Below are 23,583 nucleotides of genomic sequence, written 5' to 3'. Positions count from 1 at the left end.
GCTGCAGATGTGAGAATAAGAATATAGTATTAGATACTAGTGTTCATGATTATTCTACCAAAGCAGTGTACATTGGCATTAATATCTATGACAGGAAATATTTATGCAGCTAGTTGATTAGGTCAAGTAAAACTCTAATCTGTAAACAGGTTCAAAACACACTTTGTTCACTACTGCTTCTCTATCCTTGTGTTTCTTCCTGTCTTGTAGGAAATGCATGAAGACACAGTCAGTATACTTCTCTGTCTGCAAAGCGAAAAAAGGGGTCAGCAAACTGGAATGGCCTCTAGTCACATGCTCTTAATAAATATTGCTGAGTACAAGATCAAGCTTCTTTTTATATAGTGAGACAAAAAGAGAATAATTAGTCATAGTGTTCTGGCATCTCAGCATGCCTTTGATCTGTCTTTGTGGCAATTTTTGTTCTCCATCAGAAGACTTAAGTACTTTTTATGACAAACTTTAGATGACTTGCTACAATCACTGCTGTATCCTCTAGTACGAGTATTTGACAAAGCTGCCTGAGATACAGGAAAATCAGATCTGTTTCATGTGCTTCTCCAAACATTGTAGACTGAACAGCTTCTGAATGTTTTAATGATTTTTGAACTTGCTCATATATTAAATAGACATTACTGGCAAGTTCTTGAAGTTGGTGAAATGGGTAAATTTATTGTCCGAGGTACATGTTACAAAGGGTGTTCAATCACTTTTATGGAATGAGAAGAAATTCAGAGTTGTACTAAATAATCTGTGGCATTAGGGCTGACTCATGCTCTCAGGTGGTAATTAATTCTAGCAGCTGGCACTCTTCTTGCCCACAGCAGTTGGCACAGCTTCTTTGCTGGTTGTGGTGTGGCCTGCAGGATGGGTGTGACCAAGGTGCAGGTGACCAGTTGCCATAGTCTACAACACAGTGTACTAACATAAACTGAATGAGGGATGATTTATGTTAATACACTGGGATAGGCAACTGTTAACTGAGGAATGGACTCAGTTGGTTGTTCCTTGAAATATTGGGATGGTCATCTCCATTGAGCAGATGAAGAAGCAGTAGTCACTTCTGCCATTGCAACAGGTCCTCTTAGAACAGTGAATCGGAACATTTAGTAACTACAAATATACTGATCCCTGAAAATAAGCAAATTCATCAAGCCAATATCTTCTTTGTCATAGCCAATATCTGCTTTGTACAGAAAGAGTTATATTTGTGATTGAAAGAGGTGTTTTTTCACCAAGAAAAAAAACCCTCTGCTTCTTGAGTGAGAGTTTGTTCACGAATTCTGTGAACTTCCTTCTGTTATTTGTGATGATACGCAGTTCTAGTATGCTTATGAAGTTCTGCAGTTTTTGATCCACAACTTCATACAGTCAGTGCCGTGGCAAGCTGATGTTGTGGTCTATGAGGGTTTCTATACTGTCATGTTCTGAAGAGTGCAGCTTTTTAAAAAAGTGGAGCATTGACCCCACCTGATTCTCTCTTCCTTTATACTAATTTAAGATCATTTTTGACAGCAGCTGTATTACTTAAAAGAATGAGCGTATTGTTCCAGTCATGTAATTTTCTCTCTGTCATTTGTTTCTCTTTGCTCACCATCATTGATCAGCTAGACTGATTAAATGGAATTAGAGATTCATAAATAGTTACTGTCTCCAACTGCTGTCTGGTGCAATAAAGATTAAAGAGATGAGGAGCTTTAAAGGCTGCCAGCTGACTCAATTTAAGGGGCATGACAAGTGCCTGTACAGCACAGAGAGGTCTTGGCCTTTTGCCAAACACACCTGGGGTCAAACCCATGATATTGCAAATTAATTTCCTTCATAGATTTATTTATTTATTTTAGTTTTCCTTACCCTTGGACTCAGTGTAATTGTTGAAGTGATCAAAATCTTGTAGCTTAATTGGATGAATCTGGTGTGCTTGACGTGACACTCAATCTAGCAAATCCTAATGACCTTCTATAAGTGTGCACTGCTGCTGTTATTTTAAGACTTGGTGTTAATTCTAATTTTCTTCGGCGTGCAAATAAACAATAAATTTGTTTATACTTTCTGGGAAGTACTTGAAATCTGTCAAGTAATCAGTGTGAAGGAATTACCGTACTCATCTGGCTGCTTGTTTTTAGGAGCAGGCCAGCATTAAAAAAATAATTCCGGTGCATTGGGTTTCAGGTGTTCAGTGTTAGACAACCTAGAGGAATACTGTGTAAAAGATGGCAGCTAGTTTTTTTTTTCTGAAAAGAAAACATCTTTCAAATGTCACATGAGGTACCTAAGGTCACTATACACATTTGATAATGCCCAACTTCTCTTGTTTTTTGTGACTATAATAGTAAAATGTCAAATGATTTTTGAAAACACCTAAAAATCTATCTGATTTATGAAATACCACTAAAAACTTTCAGAGGTGATTTTAAGCACCTCTGTTTTGAATAAACAATCAACTTTTTGGTATTGTTAATTGTATTCAGTAAATTGGTTAATTAGTTATTTATTTACTAAATTTTCTTATAAAACCAAATTGTATTAATAACATAATGTGTTATACTAGCTGTTTTGTTGTTCTGCTATTATTGCACAGCTACTGCCTGACTTTTTCCAAGTTACAGTGCACAACCTTAAAAAGTTAAACCCTCTTTTGGTCCAAATGAAGTAAAAAGGACAGGAAAAGACAGACTGTAGTTAAATTCTTGCTTTATTCTTTTGTCCTTGTTGTGAAGAGTGTCAATAAAAGCAGAGCTGGAGTCATCATAGAGGGTAGTATTTGGAATGATTATGTATTATTTTTTCACTTTTTCCTTTTTCTCTATTTGTCTTCAAAGTACCACTGTGCAAAAATTATATTGAAAATCTATGGAAATTTTTAAGCCACCAAATATGTCTTTGCTAGTTGAAGCATGTAATGTACATGAAATCAATAACATAAGCATGTTAAACCTATTGAAATTGTATTCTACAACCTACAGTCTTAATAACTTATTGATTTGCTTTAAGCTATAAATATTGATTAATGTACTTTAGTTCTGCATTGCAATTTTTCTCTATAGAGTTTCCACACAGTGGTAAACATGAAGACTCAGCAGAAGTGTTTAAACTGTTTTGAACTAAAGGATTTGTTCTGCCTTTTCATAATTATGCATGGTTATCCTAACTTTATTCTCATCAATCTCTTGCACTTCCGTCATGTGTTGTATTCAGATCATAAAGGTTTTGAATTACAGATTAAATTCCAGGATTTAAACAGATGTGTTGAGTCTCCAAAGTGTATTTTGCAGGATTATAGATGAATGGAAAACTAGATAGGTTAAAATTGTTTGCATGGTTGGGCTTGGAAGGTTGTGGTTAATGGCTTGGACTCAGACTGTGACTGAAAGTGAAGTATTGCAGAGGCGTATCCTGGGACCTGTCCTTTTTAACATCTTTATCAATGACCCATGAAGAGGTGATGGTGCATGCTCTCATCAAGTTTGCAGATGACACCAAGTTGGCAGGGACCAGATGATAGGCTCAATGGTAGAGCTGCCACCCAGAGGGATCCAGGCAGGCTGGAGGAACTGATGAACAGGAACCTTGTGATGTTCAACAAAGACAAATGCAAAGCCCTGCACCTGCAAAGGAAGAGCATGATAGGCCAGGCACTGCTGGGTTGGGGAGCAGCTCTGTGGAGAAATCCATGGGACAGTGAGCTGGGCAGAAACTGACCATGGGCCCTGGCAACAAAGACAGCCAACAGCATCCAGGGCTCTGTGAACAGAAGCGTAGCTGGTGGCTCAAGGGAAGGGGTCATCCTTCTTACTCACCACTTGCTAGATTACAGATAGATCCTATATCCAGTTATGAGCCCCCAGTACAAGAGAGATATTAATTACCTGGAAGGACTTAAGCACAGGGCTGCCAAGATACTTCGGAGCCAGAGCACTTGCCCTATGAGGAGGTGCTGAGGGTCCAGAGTTTGCTCAAGTGGAGAAGAGGTGGATTCAGGGGGACCCAGCAGCAGCCCCCAGTTCCTACAGGGAGGGCAACAAGAAGAGGGAGCCAGGCTCTTCATGGTGGTGCTTAGTGGGAGAATGCAAGGCAACAGGCATAAGCTGAAGAATGAGAGAATCAGACAGGATATAAGGAATAAATTTTTCACAGTGTGGACAGCCAGGCATTGGAGCAGGTTGTTCAGAGGAGCTGTGTTATCTCCATCCTTGGACATTTTCAAGACCCAACTGGAATAAGACCTGAGCAACCCTGGTCTGACTTCATATCTGACCCTGCTTTGAGCAGAAAGTTGAACTGGAGACCTCCAGAGGTCCCTTCCAACCTGAATTATGCAAAATCAGTGGAATTTTATCCATATTTAGTAGTCTGATGTGAATTTTCATAGAATGCATGCATTTTATGCTTTTCTATTTTTAAAACAACCTTTGGGCATTGTCAGTGCATTTTATCTCTTTGCACAAGTTAAGGTCAGTATAGCATAATTAACATAATGATGTACATGACCTTAACATAGGTAGGAAGCACTAACTCATTAAGTTCAGAAATGGTGACACGCTTTCACAGAATGTGGATTACTTCATCTGATTGATTCTTGTGCTTTCTACCATGGCTTCCTGTAGACTGCCAAGGCATATGCCACATCTTAGTCCTTACTTCAAAGTGTTCAAAGATAGGTACCATGTTTTCTAAAAGATTTGAAGTCTGGAACCTAGGAACTGCATCTGACAAATTTATTCGTTGTACATAACGCAACTGTGTATGACAGTGAATTCAGAATTCTATAGAGAATACAAGGTCTTTAATGGCTTTTTAAATGAATGAACTTTTCTGAGAATGAAGAGCTACTGCAAATTCTACTACATTTGGCTCAGAGTACAAAGTGTGTACTCTGGCATTCCCTCTCTAATTGGATGGGACAGTATATAACACTGTGTAGGAGGATTAAAAAAAAAACAAAAACCCAAAACCTTCTTAAGGATCCAAACAATTTTCTCCCCAGGGTGAGCACGAGTGAATAAGAGAGTATGAACTATGTAATTTCCTTATTGCGCAATAGAAATATATTCAAATAGTTAAGTGACTAGTGAAAGATAAAAAACCAAGTAAAAAGGATATTGAAAATATCTGTAGTGCTTTAATTATGTTTACATATTCACCTGTAGCCATAATAATTATTCTGCAAACATGCAATTTGAAAAATAGGTTAAGCAAAGCCATGTCAGCGTGTCAGGTGCAAAGGTGAAATCCACTGTGGAATTATGAGATAAAATGGTATCACTACTCTAAATTTTTATTTTAATCTCATTTCTGCTATCTGTTGCTCCTTTTTATCACCTATGCTATATTTTTAGGGTACATCTTAAGGTATTTTTTCCATTACTGTTATTTATATCAGTGTTTATAATAATATTTCTATATCATAAATATTATAGATTGTAACTTTACATTAACACAGTTTATATAGAGTGAGGGAAATACACAGAGCAATACACAGGTGTTTTTCATTTTCTTTTACTGTGGTGTGGAACAGTAGCCCATAAACCTGCAGCATTGACAATGGCACAGAATTATAGCAGGGAGTATAAATTGCCATTGTTTTTATTTACCTGCCTTGAAGAGAGCTGTCAAGGGAAGAAACATTAAGAAATTTCTTAAACATGATATCGTACAACTCTAGCTAAAGCACTGAGCCTAGTTCAGTGCTTTGACCTAAAAGGGTGATTCATACCTATCCTTCAAACTATCTAAAGCAAGAAGAAAACAGTTAACTTATTTTGAGGGTAAGAATACTTGAGAAGCAGTTGAGATAGCAAGGAATGATTGTAATGTGAACAATAATTTTTCCCAACAGTATTTTCAAGATAGTTTGAAATTTCTTGAAACAACCCTTCTAGGCTGATGTAGTAATATTTTCCTCTATAAAGTAACTTGTGTGACCTTTATAATTTTAAGATATTACTATCATTTTTTTTGGTATCTCTACCCTTGATTCTAACCATTAGTGCAAAATCAGTATATGCTTACTAAGAACAGGCATTGTGAGCTAAAATGCCATGGCTGTACTTCTCTAATATTCATATTTTAAAATTCTAACTAACAAAAATCAATGAAGAAGACCAACCAAGACTGACTGACCAGCCAGCTAACCAAAGTGAAAAGTCTCTTTGCCACGACAAAACCTGAAAAGGAAAAAACAAACAAATGTTGGCCGTAGAATTTAATCCACTATCAGTATTGCTCCCATAGCTGTTCTTCCTTTATTGCACATAGAAGCATATGAAGGATAGGATCATTCTCCACACTAGCATTGACCTTTTCAAGGACCAAATATATTCTGCTATGTAAATGTTGTGTCAGAAAATAGGTTTTTTTACAAAAAAGGGGGAGGAGGGAGAGAGTGGAGGTGATCTGCTCAGTACAATTCCTTTCCACCTGACAGACTGCAGAATTTGCAGAGCAGAGATGGGAGATCAGGCTTTTATTAGGGAATATAATGCTGGCTTGAAATACTTAAGATCTTCAGAGGTGACAGAGATCAGCTTATGACACCTGAAATTGTCTTCCATTTTGGTAGGATTTGCTTTACTCTCCTTTCTCTCTTTTTGCTAGCATAGTCAGCAGACTTTTTTTTCCTCACCAAAAAGCAGACATCTCAGACGCTGACAGTATGAATGCTGAAAAGGGCATCTCTGTTCTGTAAGTTTACGTTGGAATCATGGAAGTGCAGTGGAACAGGAATGAAACATGAGAGCGGTTGCAAAGTTAGGTTTTTTTTGGTTGTTTGTGTTGGGTTTTTTCTTGTGAAAAGATGACTTTCTGGGACTAAGGTTCCTATTACAAGAAAACAGGAGTGGGAGAAAAAAACAGTTCACACATATCCAGAGCGTTCAACCTCCTAATATACTGTTGTTGCAAATGACATTGTATGTCACCCCTAGCCAGAGAAACAAAAAATGAGAGATTTTACAGTGGCATCACAGGATTCCACATCTCATTCAGAATATTTTCCTTCTGTATTTTCAACTGCATGCTACATGAATATTTTAAAAGACTACTATTTCACTTGCATCATTTCTGCACCCTTTATAGATGGAACTAATGAAGTAGGGTGACTTTTCAGATCAAAATAAAGCAAACTTATCAGAACTGAGTGACCAAGAGTCTGGTCAGTGCTGTCAAGACACACAGCAGAAGTATGACACAGAAGGAACCTTGCCTTTACTTATTCTTTCCACTTCCCTCTGCCTCTTGTGTGGGTACGGGCAAGAAGCAGTGATATGCATGGGTGAGATGGTACTTCCAGTCAACTTTATTTTTATTGATTCTTTGGGTGAAAAGTTCCTGTGTCAGTCTGAGACAGAAGGCCACAAGTAACAATTCTGTTGATCACAGCTAGCATCTTGCAAGGAGACCTTGAATAAAAAACCTGAACATACATGTGTCCTTTATTAGGTATTCTGAATAATAAGTTGTTCTTGCACTAGAGCTAGGGTGTGTGAGACTGCAGAAATTGCATAGTGCATTGTTCTGCTGATTTTTTTACATAATATTTTCTGATATTTTAACTGAATTTCCTATGTGGTTTGTAGAGATATGCATGAAAACTTTCATCTGTGTTTGTGTTTTAATTACAGGTGCTGTTCTTATGTGGGTCGAAGGGGAAATGGTCCTCAGGCTATATCTATTGGCAAGAACTGTGATAAATTTGGCATAGTTGTCCATGAGTTGGGTCATGTGATAGGTTTTTGGCATGAACATACACGACCAGACCGTGATGACCATGTCACCATCATTAGAGAAAATATCCAGCCTGGTGAGATATTCTAATAAGTATTTTAGAGGGGGGAAAAAAAAATATTTGGTGTTTCCTTCGTCTGCTCAACTCTTAAAACTGAATGCTGAATAGCAGAAATGAACTGAATAGCAGAAATGAGCATTTATGCCTGCTGTTCCTCTCAGCTAGACTAATCTCAAGCTGATTCACAAATTAAATACTGCAACTAAAATAAATCTTTTCTAAAGATCTGGCCAAGCAGCAAGCCATTAAATAGTATTGGCTAGAAGGAGAGAAATAGTAGTCGTGCTCAAAAACATTGAAGGAAGCCATTGCTCTTAAAGCCTTTTAAAAGTCATGCTTCTGTGCTTGAGAAAGGGCTTTCTTTTGTAGTCTTTACTGAATAATAAGTAGAAACATGTCAATAGCTTTTTAGCTGCTCAAGAGGTTTAGACCTGGAAGGTAAGCTGAGGACTTTGAGTCTGTGACAAAGATGGGCACTGTTCCCATGGTTTCCTAATTACTTGTGCTCTACAGAGCTTGCAGCTTTAGCCAGTGGCCTTGACATTGTTGAGACAAAGCATCTGAGGAACCTAAGAGCTTTAAACTATGACTATCATCTCTTTGTCAAGCTGTTGTGCCCATGCTTGTGTTGTGTGGGCAAGATAGGAGAGAACCAGGCATGTTTCATTTGCAGTGCTCATAAATGTGCATGGTCTTTGTGACACACTGATTTTGACTTCTGGGAATTCTCTGGTCAAGAAGGTGTGAAATCAGAAATTGGCCAATGATAACTTGGAATATTGTTCTGTTCCTATAGAAAATGTTTTAAAACAAAACAGATTTGAGATGCAATAAATCTTTTCCATCTTAACTAGGACTTGGAAGATGACTGACACCTGATGCACACTCCCGCAAGTCTCTTAAGTCCTGAAAGGGCATGTGCATTCAAGCCTTCCTTCTGTTCTCCCTGTGTCCTTGACTTGTGTATATGCCATAAGTGCTCTTCCCTATGCTTTTTCTGTGATGGGAAAAATCAGCTGGAGTGCCCTCCTCACCTCTCTGCTCTCTCCTTTCAGTTGTCTCTCTAGTTTCTGGCTGAAACCAGTTCTTGTGGTGTGGCATGATCTTGGGGATCACTAAATGGGATCAGGAAGTCATGACCATCAAGACATTTGGGTTTTGTTACATTATGCAAATTATGTTGGTTAATAATGCCACTGCAGTTTTTTTGCAAGACACCAATGGGAATATGAATTGGAGTAAGGGGTGCTTTGCATCTCTTAATATACTGATTAGGACAAAGAACTTCTGGTCTGGAATTATGAACTAAGTATACTTCTTTTGTTCCTCTCCTGCTTTTGTTAAGTTGCAACAGCTGGCTCTTGAAAATGTGACTTTGTAGTGTTAGTATTACATGGGGACTCAGAGACTAGCCTTTGCTGAAGCAAAGTCTCTCTAGTATCCAGTCTAATGAGTCTACAATGAGGAGGGTTCTTCTGGGATCAAAATGCTGTCAAAATTATTTCTTTCTGGAATTAAGAACCAAGCCAGCAAATTTTATGGATTCTGTGTGAAACGCGACATAATGTATGGGGCCTTTATGTGGGTTAGGTGAATGAGAACAGTCTTTCTAAATGCAAATATAGGAATTTGATGTGTGTTTCGGAAGACATATCTGCCCTCTTTGTTAATAAAATCACACAGTTACTCCCAAAATGGCTAAGATTTATGAATGTCAGTGAGCGATTAGGTTAGGATCTTTGTTGTTTCTCTTTTCCTGTTTAGTTTTTATCTTCACAAAAAAAAAGATATTAAAGAAGCTCTAATTATCAATCATTCATAGGTCAGGAATACAACTTCTTGAAGATGGAGCCTGGAGAGGTGAACTCCCTTGGGGAACCATACGACTTTGACAGCATTATGCACTATGCCAGGAACACCTTCTCAAGGTTGGAGTCTCAGGTTATACCTTTTGACTTTTAATTCTATTCCTCTCTGTGAATGCTAAGAACTATGCTTTTTAAAGTATTCCAAAATCACTTAAAATATCCCTTGCGATATAGTATTCTTACAGCAGTCAAAGCACAGCTTGTTTATTTTAAGTCTGAATAATTTAATTATAATTTTAAACATGTTTTGTTTCTGTTCAATTTCAAAGCAGCCTTTTGATCTTGCTTCAGTTCTTTAGATGTTAAGACAAGATAAGCTGGAAATATCATTTCATATAATACTCACTTTCTAAAAATTTGAATTCAGAAAAAAACAAATGAGTGAAATGGTTAGGAATTTTATGTGTAACATGATCTGTTCTCTTAAAGAGAAATCTCCTTTGATGCATAATGGCTCAGTAACTATGGATTACGCAAGTAGAACACATTATGGTATTAGGACATCTACCTCGCAAGCCACAGCCTTTGCTAAGGACTGCAGTCAACTATTTATAATAGAGGCTGCAATCTCTTCCCTGTTGTTTTGTACAGATTGTTACTGTCATCAAAACCATATAACAAAAGAGTTCTGCTGTTTTTGCTCTGGCCTGTTGCAGGCTGATCTATTCCCAACTCCATAGTAACTCACGTGGGTCTTGCTCTGAAACTCTATGTGGATGTATGGAGCTGTACAACGAGCTGTTCCCATAGTCTAGCTCTAGTCTGGAGAATATGTGAAGGAGGAGTCTTTCACCCACTCTCCTGTTATATTTCATAGCAAGTCGCAGTTCAGCTAATTACTCTCTAAAATACCAGAGTAATGTAAATTAAAAGAAACCTCAAAAAACCACCAACAAAAAATGCTAATTTGAAGTTATGTGCTTAGCTTTTTTTTTTTTTTGTCCAATTCATTCATCTTAAGGCAAAAATACTAGACAGTCTGAGTCTCTGAAATAAATGGAAGACCACCAGAAACCTCACCAGCCTTTGCAAATTTCTTAAGCTTGTTCTCCTCAATATAAATGATATTATTAAAAAAAAAAAATCCTACCAAAGGATGTATTCAGCATACACATAATTCACCCCGGAAGAGCATGGAAGAGCATGGGAATGAGCCACATGAGGTAGATATCAGTCACATTGCTTAATCCAGTTACAGATATATTACCTTAAGGAAAAGATTATAAGAACATATATAAAATAGAGTAATTTAACAAGCTGGAACCCCCCAGAGTCCTAGGGCAATGACAACATCAAGACAATTTGATTTGTGGGCCCTGATCTCACCACTTTCCCAGCTGGCAAAAAACTGATAATGCCATGAGTAGGCATGCCCTGCCCTAAGGTACAAGAGGTTGTTACTTCAGACTGTTTAAAAATAACCAGCAAACCCTTGAGGTCATGTATTGATTTGCACTGGTTTATCTTGAAAGCATGAGTCGTGCTCAGTGTGACATATTGCCAGCTGTTTGTTGCTAGACTTGACTCACCTGGATAGGTAATAGAAATCACAAAACATCATAAAGTTCTAGTCACACACAATGATGTTGTTTGTGCTGTTTTAAAACTGTTACAGGTTGTTCCCTTATTGAAGTGCTAAGGCATTTAAGAGAGGATTGTTTTCACATTTTTCAAAATATGAATAGGTTTCAGGTTGTACTAAAAATTGGTGAAAAATAAGATTATAATTTATGGATGCAAACACTTTTTTGAAATAATAATGTGCTATATTTCTAGAAACTGAATAATGCCATAAGTAGTTTATTTCACTGTTTAGATTTAGGGTAACATCCTGAGATTATTTTTTTTTTTTGCAAAATTTATAGTGATGCCACAAGAAATCTGGCTGGTTAAAGAGAGCAGTCTGTACATGCAATACTCTAAATGGTTCATTTATTATAATTTAAAAACCAATCTGTATTTATAAACAATATTCCTAACTACAAAGGTCCTTACTGTTCATTCATTTTTGGACCTACATTATGCCTGAAAATACCAGTTTTACTTTTCAATAGAAGCCCTACAAGTGTATAAGAGAGTAAAAAAAAAGTAAGGAACAAGAGAATACAGAAACATATTCGTCTGTTAACTTCCATTTTATGGGATTTGAGGGATTTTAAAATTCTGTAACATGATAATAGAACTTAATTTTGTACCTTACTATTTTAAAATTTATTTGAGACTACCAAAATATTTTGGATCATATTTAAAATTTGGGAAATTTTGAATAAAACTGCACATTTGGAACAAGCGTGCTTCTCTATTACGTCTAGTCATTTAGGGTAAATGCTATTAAAATCACATATGGTAAGTTGATATATTTTATTGTAAAGCAAGCAAAGACTGGCAAGTAAGCATTTATGTTTCAAAAAGCAGCAGTGGCTAGAGTTAGATATAACACCTTACAGAAGAATGATTGGCAAGTGTGCCTGACTTTACCTGCTCTTATATGCGTAAGTCAGTCTTTAAGACTTTCCTTAAATGTTAGAAATAGGAACTTTATGATTAAGAATTTTGTGATAGGGCCTAATTTACCTACTTTTATATAATTTTATAATTAATTTTTTTCAGTAGAGTAAGACCTTAATAGCAGAGCCTTTTTACTGTGTAGTCTAAATAGTAGTAAGAGATTTCCCTCCTGTTGTCTCAAAGAAATATAAAAGCTGATATGTTAATTGATGTCCTGAAAGAAGATTCTTTTTTGATAACTTTGCATAAGGTTTGCCAACTTGAGGAATTTTTATGACATGTTTTCTGTATTTAAAGTTCCGCATTTTTACCCTCTTAATTATGCCAAATGTCAATTCTAGATTTACAAAATAGTATTATACATTCATAAAACTCAGACAGTTTTACGACAGAAACCTGATAGGTTTTTTTGGGGTCTATTTTTATTTTTATTTTTTTTAGGGGCATGTTTCTGGATACCATTCTTCCTTCCCGTGATGATAATGGTATACGACCTGCCATTGGCCAGCGTACTCGTCTAAGTAAAGGAGACATTGCACAGGCAAGAAAGCTGTATAGATGTCCAGGTATTGCACCACAAACAAACAAAAGCCACTTACTAGCAACTGTTTAACTTGTTATTCAGGAGGAATGATAAATTTTTTGAGTCAGCTCCTCAGTAGTCTGTTTCCATGTTGGCAACTGACGTAGGCAGTTCAAGAATGGAATCATAAAAAAATCTTGTAGGTAAGGTGTCTGGAATGCAAAGCACTTAAGGACAGATAAACTGTATGAAACAACTCTTAGTTTCATGACATTTCAGTCTTTGTTTTCCTTAGCTGTTTAATGACTAATAAAAAACCATCATGTTTAATATCACTTCTGGTTTGCATATTGACTGGAATCCATTTTTATTTTAATTCAAGCAGAGTGAGAAGGGGCAAATTATTATTAAATTATTGCAATCAACTCTGAATACATTACATTTTTTGAAAATTTGACAAATAACAAGCCAGGACAACTAAGTTGTGAACTCTTTTGTGCATGATCTGGTTAGATCTTACTACAAACTTTATACAATTGTAACGGTTACGTTTAGTGTTTAAATACCTTCTGCCTAATTCTAGCATCCTATAATTTCAATGCATATTATTGTTTTATCTCAAAATAGTGTTGGGGTAGAGTTGCTGTCTGTCTAAGAGACATGAGTAGCAAGCCTGGAGTAACCCAGAGTCAACCCTGTGGTTGCTCTCTTGTGCTGGTGCTTCTCTAAGTGCTGGCAAAGTGATGGAAATCTCAAAGCAAAAGATTTTACTTTCCTTGCTCTAGTTATAGCTGAGACCAGTTTTAACCTTTAGTGTAAACTGAAGCAGTTCAGAAGTGACATCTCTCAGCCAGAATTTGCCAGCAAGGTCCTTGTGGAAGGCTAGACATACCAGCTCTTTGCCACATAGGTTTTACAACCCTCTTGCTCCTCATAGGAATTAATGAAGTCTCAGTTTTAAGTCAGATGCATGGCTACTTTTTATCACCTGATCAATACAGAAGGACTAAAAAGAGGGATCAGGACTGAAGGGATGGCGCTGCTTCTGATTTGTATCAGCAGCAGTGGGATCTACTGAAGATCTGGGGCATCTGGTGTGCATTTGATGTGCACTGTGCAGCTGAAATATGCTTTTCCTTTGTGCTGTAAGTACACTGAATCGTAATCTTCTATATACCAAGAACATGCACAGTGTTTCTGGGCTACCAGAGGAGAAACCACTTTAACCTGTTTTCTTTAACAGCTGTTCCTTTTGGAATAATTTTTGTTCTTTCCTTTTAGTACAGCAAGTACTTGAATAATGGCATTCTTCTTGGTAGCATTATTTCTAATAAGCATATACAGAGAGCAATAATTTCATAAACACAGAGAATATGTATATATTTTGATAAAAGACAAATTTTGGAGACAAAAAATACTCTATAGAATCAAAATCACTGTGAAAGTAGATAGTATCTTATGATCACATTGATGTAAGAAAGAAAAAAAAAATTAAACCTAGGCTGTTTCGTGTGTATATAATACACTAACATGCACTTTCAGTCAACTGAAAAAGACACAATGTGCTTTTTGAGCCAATGTTCAAATAGTTCAGAGAAAATGTCCTTTTCATATAATGCATGAAAATGTGCATGATGAGTTATCATTTCTTTCAATGTCTTAAAAGTCTTATTGAAAGTTAGTTTCACAGTATTGTAAAACCATGATTGTTCAGCAGTAGTGTGCACTGTAAGTTATTTTTGCAGCACTGGTGAACACACTTTGGAGGGATAATAAAAGGGAATGGGGGTTGCAAGATCATGCTCCTTTTCTGGCACTTTGTCTCAGCAAACTTTGGGATAAAAGACATTGGTTTTCTAGCCTTGCTTAGATGAGCCAGTCCGTAAAAGAAGGTGAGTTTTAAGAGAGAGAAAAAGGCAGAAGGTTTTGCTACAAGTTTTAAATAGCGTACTATTTAACATGCTATTTTTTTCAGTTAATATTTGTAATAGAAGCTGCATAACTGAATAACACAAACTTAAACATCCAACAAAGAAAGCAACTCTCTGAAAGTTGCACAGTACTTGTGATCTAATAAATTTACAGCAAATAGTGAGACTGAAAGTTCAGACATTAAACTTTTGGTTTTATGAAAAGAATCATGTGATCATTGCAGTATATACCAATAAAGTCCCTGACTGTTGTTTTTGGAGGTGTGCTGTATTTCCTATTTCAGACAAAAGATGTTAATCATGATGTCTGCTTGTGATAAAACAGCAGTGAATATTTCAAACATTAATAACATCTGCATTGTTTTACATGTTCATTTTGTTGCCTTAGATGTAATACAATGAAAATACATAAAACAGTAACTTAAATAAATCAGTATTTTCCAGAGATACAGACTTTGTTGATAGAGGATTTTGTAGTATTGTACATGTTTTGTTTGGAGTTCTAGTTATACCTGCAAGCAGTTTCTGGTTCAAGAAGCTTGCTGCATTTTCTGGGGCTCGTGAACATGAAGTTGAGCTCTGGACGGCTGGAGAATATGGCTGATCCTCACAGCAGTGAGGCAGCTGAGCCTCCTGGGTTGTTTTAGCTAGTCAGGATATTCAGGGTCATTATTCAGGAAAGGGTTTAGTGACCGAGAAACAGTTTTGAGCTTGGTGAAGCCAAGGCATGAGATTTGATAACCTGTCTTTCATCAGCTGAGTAAGTGCCAGGACTCAACAACCTAGCAACAGCAATTATGGTTTGTCTTTAACTTTTCTTAGGATTTTTGTCAAAGGAAAACATAATTGCTGATAGGGATCTGTTACGTTTTAATACTGAGTTACATTGTTACATGATAGAATAATAAGAAGAAAGCAAACAACTAAGTTGAGGGTCCTTCCTCTGCCAATCTTATTTTGAACTTTGAGTGTCTTGGCATTTGTGGCAGCTATGTATGCCATATATGTACAGATGTACAGACTTGGGTCTAAGTGAAAAGTATTAAAGATCTTAACTGTCTTTGGAAAAGGGTAAGCTTAAATTAGCCGTATATGACAGTATGTATTTCCTAGTGCTATGGACAAAGGAATGAGTTGGTTCCCCAAGTGTCTTGGAGGATCTGGGCTTTGTCATTTGCAGATTTCATAGAATCATAGAATGGTTTGGGTTGGAAAGGACCTTAAAGATCATCTAGTTCCAACCCCCCTGCCACAGGCAGGGACACCTTTCCTCTAGACCAGGTTGCTCAAAGCCTCATCCAGCCTGGCCTTAAACACAGCCAGGGAGGGGGCATCCACAACTTCTCTGGGCAACCTGTTCCAGTGTCTCATCACCCTCACAGGAAAGAATTTCTTCCTAATATCTAATCTAAATCTACCCTCTTTCAGTTTAAAACCATTCCCCCTCGTCCTCACACTACTTGCCCTTGTAAAAAGCCCCTCTCCAGCTTTCCTGTAGGCCCCCTTCAGATACTGGAAGGCTGCTATGAGGTCTCCTGGGAGCCTTCTCTTCTCCAGGCTGAACAGCCCCAACTCTCTCAGCCTGTCTTCATAGGAGAGGTGCTCCAGCCCTCTGGTCATCTTTGTGGCCCTCCTCTGGACTCGCTCCAACAGCTCCATGGCCTTCTTATATTGGGGGCCCCAGAGCTGGATGCAGTACTCCTGGATGGAACATGACCGTGTGTGTAGGCCCAACCAGAGAGGTGTTATACACAGGCTGTGTAATTAAACACTGCCACAGAGTTCACTGGTAGAAGTTGCTTTATATAAGCATATAATCTGCCTGCTGCCTGCACCCATTGCTAATCTTTACAAGGAGAAGAAAAAATAGTTTCCCTTTACTTACTACTGAAGGGCTTATCAGAAGGTAACTTTCTCAAGCTGTAAAATAGACGTGAGATTGTTTTATTTGGTTGGAGTGTGTGTGGGGGGAGAGCTAAAGTGGCATTTCTGCATGTGGTCTAGCCTAGTAAAATAGATATAAGGCATGATATTTGGATGAGGAAAAAAAGCACCAGAGAAAACACTGGCAATATTATTGTTTAACAATGGGATAAAAATGTAAAAATGCTTTATAAAACAGAGGTGTATAAGGTTGAAGTTGTAAATAATTTCTTCTGACATGAAATGTACTAAGATTAGTTCTTAGGAAATTTAAATAAGTGGCCCTTACCACTCATTTTCCTTCTACATGTCTTTCCCAAAGTGGACTCTATTACTAATGGACTGTCACATGGTAAAATGTTTATAATATACCATTTTATAAGCCTAATCAGGAATCTTGTAGTTGCCACAGTCCAATTACAGAGAAAACCTTTACATTTTCTAGTGATAGAATTTTAACAGTTTCAATTACTATTGTCACCTTGCAGAGAAATGTGCTTTTAAACAAGAAATGCACAAATTTCGCCCTGTCTACAGTGGCTCTGGAAACCAGCCTGGAACTCAGATCCCAGAGATAATTAATTCAACTATTGATTGGTATAAGCTGTTCTCGTTAAAGTTCCCTTGACTAACCACAAATTTTAAATTAAATGGTAAATATGGCGAAAAACATAAAGCGCAAACATATTTTATAAATTCTAATTGTGTTAATTCTTAGTAGAAGTTATCCAATTACAATTTTTCTTATGCTTCCCTTAAATTCAGAGATATTTATGAAAATTGTGTTTTGATAGAGAGCTCCTGGCCATTTAATGGAGATATAAGTTAAATTGTTGTATTAACTAGCTTTATTCTATAATTCCTAGAAAAAACAAAATGTTCCACAGCACCTTTTGCAACTTAAAATTCATAGTTTTAAGGCTATATACAACTTCTGTATATGGCACATAGAGTGCTATTAATATTCTGGAGAAAATAATCCTGTACTCTGTATAAGAGAGAAAAATTCTGAAATGTTTTCAAAAATGTAAAGCTATTAGGCTTAATTCGTTGATGTGTTTACTTTTAAAGCAGGGTGATTTAGGGACTTCAATAGCGTAAGGGGTAGTTACACCAGGGTCTTCCTCCTCTCCTCTTACTAATTGCAGGGCCGCATTTGCACCGGTATCTTGTATGTCCCACATACTTGATAGCATTTTGTTTGCTTACATACTTCACGTTATGTGAGTGTGTGCATTGCATTACTTCATATTCAGTATTTGTGAGTCGAATTGAAAAAAATGTGATGTGAGCAGAAAAGATTGGACAAATAGCATTCCCCATCGCTCATCATGTCATCTGCTCAAGGCTTGCCTAGTAACTGTAGTGTTGGTGAAATAGTTATAGCTAGAGCAAACAGAAGATGTACTAAAGCTGGAAATATGGTTGTATGCCTTGTGAGAGTATGCTGAGGCAGTGTACTCACAATGAAGCCGTGCGTGGGGGGAAGAACAAGAGAAGGGCTCTAAAAACAGTAAGCAGAATACTTGGATCCTCACGGATCTCCTGAGTTGTGCGTGCATCCGCTGCACAGGGTATCTCCTCTTTGAGCTCTGCTTTCCTCTACTCCTGTACAAGACTACGATTTTACTCTTGGCCTTCTCTTGAGTGCTTTACATGTGTGTTGTAAGCTACCATACAGTTCACTAGCGCTGAGGCAACCCAGTACAGGACTCTGCGATTTATTTAAGTTTCCATTCATTGCTGTGTTAAAAATAAATTGTGCTTAATTATGGATATAGCCTTTTCACTGAAAAGGCTTTTTACAGAAATAATTATTTAACACTGAATACCTTTTTTTGTATGTGTCATTTGCTGTGGCTGCCTGCAATTTTTTAAAGATAAAACCACATTTTTTAAATGAGGGGAGGAAAAGGTTTTTTTTTTCTGTTTCATTCCTAAAGGACACAGTGACAGTGACTTTAACCATTAAATTTTTGGGGGGCTGCACCAATCTTTTTTTTCTATCCTCATCACAATAACCATTTCAGAGTCAGAGAGCATATTTAATGCCTTGAATGTAAGCTTATGCCTGATATTACAGTGTAGTTGTCAGATTACATCTTAGATGCATTTTAACAAGACAGCTTTTACAGCTGTGTTGTCTGTCCTTGTCATAAACAATCTCTTCCTTTGTCCCCTTTTATTTAAAGATTTTCCAGATAATTTATTATTCATTGAGATTTTTGATGGCACAGTAGTTCACCTGCTGGCAGTGGCAGTGCTGTAATTTGAAACCACTGCACATCTGATTACACTGTCAGTCATGGGATAATATTCTCAAATTCACATGTCTCATATCACACCTGCAAAATTGGTGGGTGAAACAACTTGATTAAGGTCAAAAAAGATGACTGACTGAGGTGTGACACCCTACCAGAATCAGTTTTAGTGGTGGAGGATGGCAGGAACTTCCAATGATATATTTTAGTGTGAAGAAGAATTATTAACCAGTCTGCCAGTAGCTCGTAGCATGATTGACAAGTGAGATATGGGTGCTAAAAGCTTCAGTAATAAAGAATACAAAAGCCTTTGGTATTTTAGGACTTTACATTTGCTTTACTTTGTTACTCATATCTCTACAAATCACTGTTGCAAGAGATTTTGTTGAATATAGGATATAGTTTTCTATACCAATATAAATGAGTGAGTTTAGGTCAGATTGGTCTCTCATGCGGGCAAAGTACTAAATTAAATGAAACCACTGACAAAATTCCAGTGTGGTGCCAGTCATGCTGTGCCAGCTTTTGTTTTACTTTTGTTTTAGTTCCTAAAGGTTGTGTCTAAGGGCGTGGCTAACTTTTTTTCACCAAAGTAAAGTTATATGTATAATTTTGCAGTTGATTGACAGCAGTGACATTTTTAAGACTGCTGTAATTTTGGTTATGTCAGCAGACAGCACACCAGTGAAAGAGTTCATGGAATAAAAACATGCTGTGTAAAATGGAATGAATGTCAGAATGGCTTAAAATCATTGTTTTGAATAAATCGTAAAATAACTAGTCTGTTTTCCATTCTGCATCTGCAGTGAGTTAAATGTATTCTGAGTAGATATTGGAAAGATGCATTTTTCTCTGTTAGACGCATTCAATTTTATATTTTTACTGTATTTTGTTTCTTTCAGCCTGTGGAGAAACACTGCAGGAATCTACAGGCAACTTTTCTTCTCCAGGATTTCCAAATGGTTATCCTTCCTACACACACTGCATATGGAGAATCTCTGTGACCCCAGGGGAGAAGGTAATTTAACATTCCCTCAGCTAAACACAGATACTATTTTCAAAATAAAACGTTGTGTTTCTTTAGCTTTTCATTTAAGTTTAAAGCTTGCATAATAATTGAAAACAATGGTATGCCATAAAAAAAGGGACCATGAACTATGTGCTGTTGACTTGATTTTGGTCTGTGGCATTAGAACCACATGATCTCTTTGGTGGCTGTCCATGTGAAATGAAGGCTTTCAATCTGCTACATGTTTGCATCATGAAATCCCTTCAAGACATGCTTCCAATTCAGCTGGTGGTTAGGTGTAAAGGTGGAAGAGGTAGCTCAAGCTCCTGAATGGTTTCTTCTCCAGCACAGGCTCGGGCGAGCTGACTGAGCTGTGTGGGGCTGGGCCCTGCTTAAGGAAGCTTTTAGTATGTTGAATGAGATGTTTCTAAAGTGAAACAGTAATAATGTGGGGTAAAGAAAGTGTCATTGTAGGTATTCCCTGGTATCGGTTCTAGTGCATATAGTTTTATTTTCTGGGCATCAATTTTAAGGGAAAAAGTGGGGAAGAAAAATTGGCTTGGGGAAGGAACTGTGCCATCCTAGTGAAAGCAAAACCTGTTCTCCTTGTGTACACTTTCGAAATGTGCTAGCTGAATCTTGTTTTAAATTATTGGCTCAAATATTATCCTGCCTCAAAATAAATAAGGATAGAGGGAGTGATGGGAAGTTTCACCTGAGACAAAATACGCAGGGGGAAAAAAAAAAATATGTAAGTTTCTTTACAAGAAGCAGTGGCCAATATTAAGCAGCCAAATACAGCCTGAAGGCTGAAATATAGAACCTAGCACCAGCCTCAGTACTGGAGAGTCCAAAGAGGAAAACCTAGCATTTGCCCTCAGATATTTCAGTGTATTTTGTCAGTGGTCTCCCACTCAATATTGGACATAGTTTTCTCCTGATTGGATTACTTTATTCCATGTTTCTTTCAGGTCAGGGTGCTGGTAGACACCAAGTATATACATTCTTGATGTGCTAATAGATCCTGAGGAGCTGCAAGAGCATTTACCACTGTGGGGGATGAAAGCAAAGTCATTTGGAAAGCATTTGCCCGTCTCTGGGCAAGAGCCAGAGACAGGAGGAAAAATAAACACACTCTGAACTGGAAGGGCGTGGGTGGCTCTGCAGGTTGGCAGGGAAAAACAAATGGAAACAGATGAATAAGAGAAGGTTTGCCTAAAAGATGCAAATTAATCTAGATAGATAATTTTATGTCCCCACTATTTGTGTTGCTTGTTAGACACTGCTGTGGTGTCCTGGTTTGGCCCAAACCAGGCCAATTAGTCTTAGAGAAACCAAGGTCACTGCTAAATTCCTCACTGCTTACGAGTGAAGAGCCAAAGGGGGGTCGCAGCTGCAGGGGGGAGCAGACAGGGCAGGTGACCCAAGATTGACCAACGAGGTATTCCATCCCACACACGTCATTCTCACTTTCCTATTTATCACTAACCCACTGCCTCCTGGAGGTGGGGCCCAGGAGGGAGGGGCCCTCCTGTCTCCCACTGATTGGTACCAGCTTTGCCAGTTTCCAGTTAAAAGCCTGCAGGTGTGATGGCAGTGGGAGCTATTGCATTTTGCCCTCTGCCTGTGCTGGGTGGAGCTACTGCCTTTTCCCTTCTGCCTGTGCTGGGGGGAGGTACTGCCTTTTCCCCTCTGCCTGTGCTGGGGGGAGCAACTCTGCCTGAGGAGGATTTCCAAGCTCTCAATCTTGGCTTTGTATATATTTGTATATATTTGTATATATTTGATTATTATTATTGTTATTATACTCTTTTTTCATTATTATAGTTTATTAAAACTGTTTTAACTTTCCAACCCATAAGTCTCTCTCCCTTTTCCCTTTCCCTTTCCCTTGGCGGGGGGGGAGAGGGTTAACAGAGAGCATCTGCCACCTGGTTAATAGCTGGCCCAGCTTTAAACCGTGACATGTGGTAACAACAAAAATTGCTTAGGTTTCTTTTCTGTTCCTCAGGTAAAAAAAAAAAATAAAAATGTGTTCATCTACAATTGTTATTGGCTTTTAAAAACAATATTAATATATGAGTTAGAAAATGGTTATGCTTAAATATTCATAGCATGCTCCAACTTTGTGTAAGCCTATCTGTGGACATTAGTGTAATTGTAATATATTTGTAATACCATTATGTCTTGAGATTGTAACCACCACTGGAGCTGTATTATACTGTACAAAAGCATAATGGGGGAAAGCCCCTCTCTTGAAGTCAGCAATGTAAGAACGGCTTCCTTCCCATCTTGCCCCTCACCCCAAATAGGGAACAGGACTAAACAGAATTTTCTAATTGAATTTGACATGACAAGTCATGTCTGTAGGGCACTGGTCTGACCTCCAGGTCTCTGAGTCTCCATATAGTTCAGCAAGAACACAGTAAATGATATTTATGCTAATGTTAGAAACTCTGTTTTGTCAGTGCTATTCTCATACGATATTTTCTGTCTTGAGATAAAGGACCCTATTTTCAGCAAGTACCTGATGTGAATAGCAGATAACAGAAATGAGGTCTAAAACTTAACTAATGCATATATTGTGGTACCTTTGACACACGTTATGCTTGATCCCAAATTTTCTCAGCAAATGATGATGACATATTCACGTTATGAAGGGAAAATAAAAATGTATTTAAATTTTTGTTCCTTTGTTTGCTGCTTTGACCCTGATTGATCTCAGGAATGTTGTGTGGAGATTGGAGTATGTATAAGTATATTACATCATGTTCTGAAATGTCATTGAGCACTTCAGTCACCTAAAAATAAACTGAAAAACATCAGTCCAGATTGTCTAGCTCTTGTCTCTTATTTATTGAGATTTAACATTGTTCTGTTTGAGCATAGTTGACAGGACTTCTATTCTATCCATGCTGCTTCCTGCAAGTACAGACACTTCCGATCTTTGATGGCAGGAAATTCAATGAAGGATGGGACTCCAGTGATGTGCACGAGCTGCAGCATTCCTTTTATTGATAAGCATCATAAATTGCCAGCCCAACCTAAAATATGTGTGTCCCTATTACTAAACCAAGGCAGTTCACTTACCTTTTACTTTCTCTAAAGATTTAAGACTACATGGTAAACAGCTGTACACAGTATATCTATACACAGAAAAATTTCTGAGGGAGGATGGTGTTAGTAATACTGTATGCTCTCTGCCAGGGCGAATCCTGTCTTCCGGTGTGTAGAAATTTTGTTGGCATAGGGAGTTACAGCTGTGCCAGTGTTTTTTTTTAAATCCACCTTTTTGAGTAGATTACATTACTTTACAATTTTCCTTAATGTTTTACATGTGTGATAAAATAGGACAGACAAATCCTTCAATGATATGGGAATAAATGTTACCTGCAGAAAACTTAGTACTACCTGGTGTTTGCTATATATTTTGTGCTTTCTTATCCCAGGCAGTAGGAGGTATAATATATTCTCTCTGAAGCTGCAGTGGCACAATTGAATCTGTTGTGTAATCAATAATTCCTTAATTGTGCTGATAAATACCCATTGATTGTTTTTTCTATGAAGACTTTCAGCTATCCTGTCCCCTTGAACAAGTTCTGTCTTGTCTGTAGCTCTATTTAATACTTCGCAGAATTGCAAATCAGTATCTTAAATATATTTATACCTGTTTGGTTCCCGATCAGAAATCATGCTGTGACATATTGGGGCTTCTGCCTATGTACAGCTAATGAATTCTGGTCAACGTTAAGGAATTGCTGTATCATCAAATAC

General features: G+C 37.5%; 1 protein-coding gene across 1 annotated transcript in view; it reads left to right on the top strand.

Moving 5' to 3' along the window:
• Nucleotides 1–23,583, top strand: part of TLL1 (tolloid like 1) — a 142,002-nt gene that overhangs the window by 76,617 nt on the left and 41,802 nt on the right. Inside the window, exons 6-9 of the mRNA XM_068403312.1 lie at nt 7,623–7,801; nt 9,609–9,714; nt 12,604–12,728; nt 19,703–19,818. Coding sequence (XP_068259413.1) covers nt 7,623–7,801; nt 9,609–9,714; nt 12,604–12,728; nt 19,703–19,818 — 526 coding nt within the window. The remainder of the gene's footprint in view (nt 1–7,622; nt 7,802–9,608; nt 9,715–12,603; nt 12,729–19,702; nt 19,819–23,583) is intronic.

The sequence above is a fragment of the Nyctibius grandis genome, chromosome 6 (assembly GCF_013368605.1).
Source record: "Nyctibius grandis isolate bNycGra1 chromosome 6, bNycGra1.pri, whole genome shotgun sequence".
Lineage (NCBI taxonomy): Eukaryota > Metazoa > Chordata > Aves > Nyctibiiformes > Nyctibiidae > Nyctibius > Nyctibius grandis.
Note: the sequence above shows the minus strand (reverse complement) of the source record. Positions and strands in the feature narration are given on the sequence as shown.